The sequence below is a fragment of the Anastrepha obliqua genome, chromosome 5 (genome assembly GCF_027943255.1).
Source record: "Anastrepha obliqua isolate idAnaObli1 chromosome 5, idAnaObli1_1.0, whole genome shotgun sequence".
Taxonomy (NCBI): domain Eukaryota; kingdom Metazoa; phylum Arthropoda; class Insecta; order Diptera; family Tephritidae; genus Anastrepha; species Anastrepha obliqua.
The window spans coordinates 120,120,081-120,130,005 of NC_072896.1; the positions used below are offsets into that span (position 1 = coordinate 120,120,081).

A 9,925-nucleotide genomic window follows, 5' to 3' on the forward strand; every position below is an offset into this window, starting at 1 on the left:
ATTGCCGCATTTGGGCGAATGATAATCCAAGAGTGATTGCCGAAAAACCAATGCACCCACAAAGAGTGACTGTTTGGTGCGGTTTATGGGCCGGCGGCATCATTGGGCCGTATTTTTTCCAAAATGATTCCGGTCAAGCAGTTACAGTGAATAGTGTTCGCTATCGTGAGATGATAACGAACTTTGTATGGCCCGAATTGGAAGATATGGATGTGGACGATATGTGGTTTCAACAGGACGGTGCCACTTGTCACACAGCTAACGAAACAATGGCACTTTTGCGCAAAAAATTTGATAGTCGAATAATCTCACGTCGCGGCGATGTCAATTGGCCACCAAGATCATGTGATTTGACACCGTTGGACTTCTTTCTTTGGGGTTATTTGAAAGAAGAGGTATACGTCAATAAGCCAGCAACAATTCAAGAGCTAAAGGATAAGATAAATCGGCACATTAACGGCATAGAACCTCAATTATGCCTCAGCGTCATCGAAAATTTGGACCATCGGATGGAGTTTTGCCGCCGAGGCCGCGGCGTCCTTTGGCCAATATTTTATTTTATGCATAATTGAGCCATACCAGTATTATCATAATGAAGAAAAATGATAATAATTTCCTAAATCAAGACCGGCCCTTAAAACTTAACCACCCTTTATAGTGCGCCTTTGACTTTATTTGGTGGAAAAAAGCTGCGCTGCTTAACACCATTTCCTCGTGTACAATCCATTTGTGTAAATTTCAATAAGTCATCTTCGCTCGCACAGTTTGAATTGTTATGTTTTTACATTCTTTATTAATACATACAATTTTCCTACAGCACTACAGTCTACCAAAACGAAAATTAAAATACTTGTTTAAGTATGATAACATATCTAGCATACATATAGGGTCAAGTGGGGTGATGTGCAATGTTATTCGTATCTGGTCTGCACATCGACATTTTAGCAGGCTCGCGTACAGTCAACTGTTTTGTTGACAGTGTTTTTGTTTTTTACATGCCATATAAATGTAACATACGAAGTAAAACGCACATTGTTTTGCTGTATGAAATTCAAGTGACATTTTTCGGACTCAGTTTTTATTGTACTTCATATTCATTGTTATTGTGTGAAAGATTTGTATTATTTATTTTTCATATACCTTCAAACAGCCGAAATGCATGTGTGATTATCTTACATAACTGCTACTGGGGCTTCCTTACTTGCCTCCTTACACTACACTGGGTGACATTCCACAGCTCTTGAAATTTGTCTACATGCAAGGTCGCTTCATTTTATTCAGATGAATGGTAACTTTTTGAACGTATTTGAATAAAATGTTTGAGTAAAAGTTTTGAATTTGTAAATGTTTTATATCTAAATAAGAAAGCGCATCGGATAAATCCTAATGGTTTTTTTTATAAATTTCCATCTTTCAATTACAGCATTTGAAACTTTTATTTTCTTCAAAATTCGTTCAGTTTCTATTTAGTAATTCCATCTTTATCATTTATAGGCACTTATGTGAATAATATTGTATGCATTACAGTACTCTCACTGTTGTTGCATATTACGTCACATTTTTGGAAAACACCTAAAAGTACTCGCATATTCAGAAATTTCTAAAAATTATTTTAAAAGAGTAGGTTTTAAAGAAATAATAAAAATTGTGTGCTTTCATCATTTTCCTCAAAAATTTAAAATTATTTTAAAAAATTAATAATGAAACATTTTTTTATATATCTGATTTCTTTAAAAAATTTAGATAAAAGAAATTAAATTTTGAAAAATGAATAATGCAATTTGTATGAAATTTTGGTATTCCCTTCTTTGCTTAAAAAATTATTATAAAAAAATATCGATGCAGAATTTTTTTTTATTTTTCTTTTTTCTTCAAAAAGTTATTAAAAAAATTTTAGTTTTTGAAAAATTAATATTGCAGACACTTTTCACTACTCTCTTCTTTAAGAAATTATTATAAAAAAATATTGATGCAGAATTTTTTACTCTCCGTATTTCTTTAAAAAGTTATGATAAACAAATTTATATTTTTTAAAACTAATAATGCAGAAATTTTGTATTTTTCTTTTCCTTCAAAAAATCATTTAAGAAAAGTTTTAGTTTTTGATAGTTTAGTTTAATGTTGCAGAAAATTTTCACTATAATTTTTTTTAAATTACTATCAAAAAATCAATAAAGCCGATTTTTTTTTACTTTCCTTATTTCTTTAAAAACTTATTACACCAAAAAATTTAATTTTTAAAAAATGAATGTTCCAGAAATTTTTTAATTTTCCTTTTCTTCAAGAAATTAATAATGCAGAAGTTTTTATTTTCCTTATTTTTTCTAATTTTTGAAAATTTTGAAATTTTTTACTTTCAGATTTTCTTTAAAAAAATTTTAATTTTTGGAGAAATTAATGCGTCAGATTTATTTCACTTTACTCATTTCTTTAAAAAAAATTTTAAAAAATATTTTTTTTATTTATTATAAAATAATTAAAGTTTTTAAAAATTAACAATGCTTTATAGTTTCCTTCAAAAATTGTGATAAACAAAATAAAAATGTAGAATTTTTCTACATTCGTGTTTTCTTTAAAATACATTAGACAAAAAATTTTAATTTTTGAAAAATTAATGTGCCAGAAAATTTTAATTTGCCGCTTTCTTTAAAAAATTAATAATGCAGAAATTTTTACTTTCCTAATTTCATTTTATAATGAAATACTAAGTTTTACAAAATTAATGTTGCGTAAATTTTATACTTTATTTGTTTCTTTAAAAAATTATTACAAAAATCTAATCATGCATAATCTTTTTACCTACATTTTATAAAAAAAAAATTAATAGTGCAGAAATTTTGACTTTATTAATTTCTTTAAAAATTATTATAAAAATATTTAAGTTTAGAAAACTCAATAATGTAAACATTTTGTACTTCCATTTCTTTATATGGCATAGTCGATTATATTAAAAAATCTAGTTTATCGATCTGTTCCTTCAACCACGAAGTAAGTGTTGCACATCATCCCACTTTTAATAATAAATTATAATAAATAAATATTTTAATTAATTTACATAATTCTATTTCTATCCTTTGGTATCGATTGTGTTGGGCACCAGATAAGCGGATTGAGCTCCATGATTCCCTTCCATTGCATAAGTTTTACCTCAGCCAATATAAGAGTTTCGCTGTTAACACAAATCCCACAACCGCTAAATACTGTGGCCATGCCTTCAGCTGATTACTGTGATTGCAAAAGTCTTCATTGTCGCAAACATGACACGACAACGGCTCCGCCTCCTCTAGCGTTGGATCCAACTGGCAACCGCTCACCGTATCGTTGACGTCACCGAAGAAGCAGCTGCGTTCGATTCTAAGCAGATCTTTCACTGTGGATGGAAAAGGCATATTGAACAAGTATGCAACTAATACATTGTACATATATACATATACAAATACATGTACAGGCAACCAATGCTTTATAGTAAAATTATGAAATTTATTTGCAAACAAATTTTGAACGTGTTGAATATAGTGCAGCAAAAAATAAAAAAAAAACAACTGAATAGGGAAGCATAAGTCATTATGGCTTCTCTGTCGACCATTGACATTGGCCGTCAGATTTTGAAATTTTTTTTTTTTTTGGACATAAAAATTCGGACGGCTGTAAGTTTCCATTTAAGGGATGACTTGAGAGAGCGAAGGAATTGCTTGTCCTAAAGCGGAGCTTTCCGAACATTGGGGTTTTCTCACGAGAAAACTTTTCAAATTGAGCAACTCGGAAACTCCCAAAAGGATAGGGTTTATTTGACCGACTGTTCATACGAGAATTTAAGTCATCGATTGGCCACCAGGAGGCAGCACCCGCTACAAGTAATGGTTTGGGCCGCTGTAATCACAGACGGGCGCTCTGCAATCGTTTTCATCGAGCCTGGCGACAAGATAAATGCGAAATATTATCGGGAACGTATTCTGAAGGTTGCTTTGAACCCGCAGGCAGACAAACATTTTGGTGGCAGACCATGAACGTTACAACACAACTCGGCATCGTCTCACAAAGCTCGAGTGAACCTAGAACGGCTAAAAAACAACGTACCCAACTTCATAAAGTCCACTCAATGGCTCTCAAGTTCACCAGACGCGCATCCGATGGATTATTCTCTTTTGGCCATTTTGGAGAGTAAAATCTGAACTAAACGATTCACCAGTCTCGAGGCGCTGAAAAAAGTCATTGTCTGCGAGTGGGCCAAAATACCTGCAAGTAACATTCGCGTAGCTTGCGATTCGTTTCTGGACCGTCTCAAGGCCATAGCCCAGCCAAAAGGTGGTCATATCGGGCAGAAGTAAATTGATTCTTAATTTTGTATTATTTTCACACAGTTTTTACTTTGAATAAAAGTAATTTTCCAAACTAAATTTATGACCTTTTTAATTGGTTACACTTCGAGTACAGGACCCTGTAAATGATCAAATTCCCTTGAAATTATTTTTGCACTAGAGCATGTTAACTAACTTTTGGATGAATTTGACTCAATTATGTTGGGCTAAGCCGATAGCCCTGGTAGTTAGTGCGATTAAATAAAAATTTATAAGAATAAATTACAAATGTAGGCATTTTGTATAAGATGAATTCAGGCGCACTCAGTGCCACAACTATACAAAGAAGAACGGAATCATTAACTAAATTTTGCAGCTACTATACTGAGCCTTTACACACAAAAATTTGTTTGCTATTTCATAATTACAAAAACACGTCAACTGTACCCGCCTAAGACCTACACCACTTCGAATTTGACGAAATTTTGTGAATATTCCGTACTATCCCAAAGTAACGGACTCATTGAACTTATATATGTGTACGATATATCAAAACGCAAGTTTATGCCGAAAGTAGCCACATTTAAGATACTGAAATACTTTCTTGGAAATAAGCATGAATTGTACAAATGGGGGGTTAGCAAACAGTCAGAGTTTTAGGGGTTCACAATTTCGATTTTTGTTTGGTAAATCAAATATTATATCTGTTAGTCTATGAGAAAATAAAATGAATGTTTTTAATAGGATTTTTTCCGTAACTTCCGATAAAAAGTAAAAAAATGAAAGCGCGAAAAATATTTGTAATAAACACAGTGAAGCTTCCCTTTGGCAGACATTCACCGTCAATCAGTTTTTGTTCACCCAAAAGAGGTTTCCGCTAAAGATATAAACATTTGTTTCGATATGCTTAAGACTTGGTTTAGAAAATATCATCCATCCAAGGCAAGTAGACGTCTAATAAAGGTGTTCGTTAGGGGAGGTTACACTGTACAGTCAAACCTTCTTGTGGCGGACTCGCACCGTCAGTCATTTTTTGTCCGCCCAAGAGAGGTTACCGCTTAAAACAGGAAAATTTGTGCCGATACCTAAGGCTCGGCTTAAAAGGGGTACGTTAGAGCACCTTCTTTGCCACTGCCCTGCTCTGAGCAGAACTCGTTTCAACTGCCTGTGATCGGTATACTTTTCATCTCTCAAGGATGTTGCTGACAAAAGTTTAAGCTGTTTGTTGAAACTCGCCAAGACGTGTGTCATGAACTATGTCTAACACGACTCCAACAACACTGGAAACACGGCGGTCCCTTGTGGTCTATGTGAGACCTATTCAGATCAAACAGATATACCTAAGGCTTGGTGTAGAAAAAAAGTCCGTCCAAGGGACGGAAATATTTTTTTTTGATTTTTTTTTTAATTCTTCTTAAATTTTTTTTATTAATTTTTTTTTTAATTTTTCTTATACATTTTTTGTTGTTATTTTTTTTAATTAATTTTTTTAGCGGAAAAATAAACCCTATTTTTGGGAATTTTTTTCTTAAATACGAATTGAGCAAATTTATTAAAACCCTTTGTACGTTATTAAGCATACTTTTAACTATATTCTGTAATTTTTTCATGCGGAATTATTTAAAACTAAGCCGGCGACAGACCATATCCGGAAACGTCTTGAAAAAAAAAAACATTTTGCAGTGATCACTGTAACTCGGTCGGATATTATTTGAAACCAAAACCAATTCAAATTTGGTCAGAGTATCATTAAATCTTCCCCCCAACGTTGTCCGCTTATTTTTTTCTTCGTTTAAAAATTTTTGGCGGCGGTCTAAAGTTAAAACTTCTATTTTCAAGGAAAATTTACGCCAGTTTGTGAGCGGGAAACCCCCTTCATGTCAAAAAACCAAAATAAATTAAACGTTGAGGAGAGACATTTTATATGAAGAAAATGTGTGCTAAGTTTGGAATGAATCGGTCCAGTAGTTTTTAAATGGCAGTGATCACCGACTTTCAAAAAGTAGTTTTGGGGAAAACACGTTTAAAAGTTTAAGAGTCAGCCGCGCTGGCTTCCCGAACGCTCGCACCAGTCAGAGCTAAGACCCGAGACTAATTGGACAATAACTCCAAAGTTTTGCTCAGATCGGCTTAAAATTTTGGGAATATATTCTTGAAATGTTAAACAATAAGATAAGACAAAAAAAAAATCAATTTTTTGAAAGTGCAAACTCTTACCCCCCCTTCAATGCGTTGAAAGTGGCTACTTGTATATATGTGTTTATATGTGTGCATACATTCTATACGTATTCTGAGTTGATGATTAATTTGCGATTTGTGAGAAACAAAATAAAAAAATAAAAACAGAAAAAAACATACCCCATCTAGCATTAAAATAAAATCATTGTCTTTATGACAGTTCAAAAACATAAGACACTGTGATTGAAAACTCTGTTACAGCAACATACTACATACATACGTACATTGTAAATTATGGTTTCTCACCTTTGTATTCCCGTTTCATGCAAGCTGTAGCATTTCGTACATCCAAGTCGCTTTCTAGATAACGAGGCGGCGCAACGCGCGAACAGTCCCACTTAAAATCATCATCCAAGTCGAAATCAGCACCACAATTTTCGTTGTAAATAGATTCACATGAGTAACATTGAATGGCCCAGGCTATGAAGAAACGATGAAACCAAAGAGGATTAGCAATGGTAGGTGCATACATAAATTATCTACAAGTATGTAAATCGAAATAACTGTACAGCTTTGATAAGATGGGACAAGACATCTGCGTAAATTTTTTCTGAAAATTTTGCTAAAAGGGTCGAGAATTTCTAAGTACAGTTGTGTGAGAAAGAAAAAGTATGCGCAAACGAAGCGAAGGTGTTACTATTTATTGATATGTATGTATATACGATAACGGTCCCGACGTAAGGTTCCGTTAAGAGCAACCGCTCGGACGAGAAGAGGTTTTAGTTAGGGTTAAATTCCCACACTGACGGTCAACTGGCAAAGTAGGCTTTTGACGCTTTCCTACTATTAGAAAAAATAAACAAATAGAGATTGAGATAGAAATGGATGACAGATACATATATGTAGATAGAAATATTCCAATGACATATAATGTTTTTTCAATAATGATAGAAGAGAACATTTTCAACTCCAATTTGACAAACGATCAAAGTTTTCGAATTTTAGGAGGAAACAAAGCAAAAGTGTTGAAATCACATTCTAATTGTAAACCCACTCGTAAACATTTGAGTGACATATTATATAGTAAAAATATGTACTTGTAAAGAGAGAAGACAAGTCCATATAGTGTCAAGTTAATTGAATCAATTTTTGCAAATATGCAAGAACATGGGCCGGAGAACAGAGTCATTTAAGTGAGGAAGCCCGGAATTAAATAGAATTTAGAAGAATGAAATAAAAAGTAAAAGAACTTCTCCTCCAATTTGTGGTGTGCCACTTGACATTGTATCCGATTTGAGAACGCCTATTCTTCATTACATAAAGCAAGCGCGGTGGTACCTCAAGGAAGCATCCTAGGCCCTCTCCTATACCTCTTGTATACGCATGACTTACCGGTCCACGAGCAACAAACTACTGCTATATACCAAATACTACTGCCAAATACTCATCGTCGGCGGCTAAAGCGTAAAAGCCAAAATGGGTACCTAGTAGCAGCTGTACCTTATATATTTATACATTCATAATGAATTTATGAATGTTGAGGCATCTTAGTTTTTCCTTCTTTTAATATACATAGTATCTCTGCTCAGACTTCCACGAACACTATTTAAACTTCTAGCCACTTTGGTCAGCCCATTTCGTTCGCTGGCAATCTATGTAAGTTAACAGCTCTATGTTAACACACGCTGTTATATGTTTGTGGCTCTTGAAAAGCGCTTGTGTACAATTGTTAGGTAAATAAAAGCAATTTAGCATAGTATTAACTTGAATTTTCAACCACTACTAAATTTTAGCAACATTTTAGTGATCTATTTTCAATTTCAAATGTAAAAAAAAAGTGGCGAAAATGTAAAAAAAAACAGAAAAAATGTATTTGTTGGCCAAAATTATCTGTTAAATAAGATGTGGTATAAAAAGATGGCAACCAAGGGTGCATTTAAGTTAAATGAAGCGGAACGCTGAAAGGAAAAACTTATGGTCATGCCAGTCTATTATCGCGATAAACTTAGTACACTTCGGAGAGGTCTTACCGGTAACATTCAACAGGAATTTTGCTACTCTCTCAGTAAACAACTACAACACTACAGTCTATACAGATGGCCCTTAAATGGATTGTAGTGTTGGAACAGGGCGAAGTGCTGGCAATTAGGAAACTTTTAGGTTACTTATCTCTCGCTATTCTGCAATCCAGGTACTACTTTCGGCTAGAACACTCATCGGTAACGAAAAAGCAGATGAACTGGCAACAGGAGGATCTGCTATGAATAACGTTCTAGCAGAATAGGTATTCAGACCACTGGGTACAATCAAGAATCCAATTTTGTCAAAATACCTCCAAATCGAGGATTGTAGATGGAGATACTAAGCGATATGCAAAATTAGCAGAAAATTGTGGCCCACTTACAACCTTAAACAAACGTCAAGATTAATAAACATGAAACGATGAGACGCCTGGAGGCTTGCGGCAGTCATAACTGACTTTTGGTTTGTCAGGGAACAAACAGCCAAAGTCGTCATCCAGATTTTCCATTTCCTCTGTGAATGTCCTGCCTTATGGAAGGAGAGAATGTCAACCCTGGGCAAACCACTGTTTGGGAGTCTCACACAACTGTCTGGCTTAGATGTCAACAACCTAATATAGTCCTTGAACCACACAGACTGCATACAGTTGCACTGTAAATAAGGGTTAAACAAGTTGTAACGAGGATGTGGCCACCAAATGGTGCAGAGGCGCTAGTTGGATTCTGGATGAATCACCGCTACAGCCAAACAACCAACCAGGCCGAGAAACCGGAATCGTATTTGAAGTACAAAAAATTAAAAGAAATCTACAAAAACCAACTAATATCTTTTTGATCGAAAAATCTGTGATGTATAGTGTTACTGAAAATATATTTATGAAATTCTCATAAATAATATTATTTAAAAAAATACCAACCGTTAGTGGCCAAGCTAAGCAGCAAGAGTCCTATGCACACGAATCGCTGCATTTTTGCTTGTACGCTGCAGCTTTCTTTCACTCACTCGCAAAATGTCACTTATGTGTGTGTGTTTATATACAATACGTACACTATGGGCTTGCGAGTTTTTAAAATGTCGATGATTTATAAGAAGACGCAAAGATTGATTGCACAATTAATTTTGAATCGCTTCCACGCCAAAAGTATAATTCACAAAAGTGTATGTTTGGTATGTTGTATGTATGTACGTAAATAATTGCTTCAAATTTTGGAATTTGCACTTTTGCTGTAAGGCATGCAATTTCCACTTCTGTATATTTCCGTTTTTGCTATTTTTTCATTTGCTATTTTTTCATTTGCTATTTTTTTTAGCTTTCAAAAACTCACGCGGCGAAAGATTCTTTATACATGTACTAGAGCGTAAGAATTTAAAAAGAATACTCTGGTCTGCAGAATACGAAAATTTGTGTATAAATATTCCTCTATTTG

The 9,925-nt window shown here is 34.0% G+C and overlaps 2 protein-coding genes across 2 annotated transcripts in view; one reads left to right on the forward strand and one right to left on the reverse strand.

Annotated features, from left to right (window-relative positions):
- The window catches only part of LOC129247983 (GTPase-activating protein skywalker), a 105,166-nt gene extending 101,978 nt beyond the window's left edge, over positions 1-3,188 (forward strand). Inside the window, exon 11 of the mRNA XM_054887371.1 lies at positions 3,101-3,188. The gene's annotated coding sequence lies outside the window, so the exon portion shown is untranslated. The remainder of the gene's footprint in view (positions 1-3,100) is intronic.
- LOC129247985 (uncharacterized) lies at positions 3,144-9,528 on the reverse strand. The gene is made up of 3 exons (XM_054887375.1): positions 9,415-9,528; positions 6,783-6,956; positions 3,144-3,370 (listed from the first exon to the last, which is right to left on the reverse strand). The coding sequence occupies exons 1-3, from the start codon at positions 9,464-9,466 to the stop codon at positions 3,144-3,146; spliced, it is 453 nt and encodes a 150-aa protein (XP_054743350.1). The 5' UTR covers positions 9,467-9,528.
- Between the last annotated feature and the right edge of the window lie 397 nt (positions 9,529-9,925).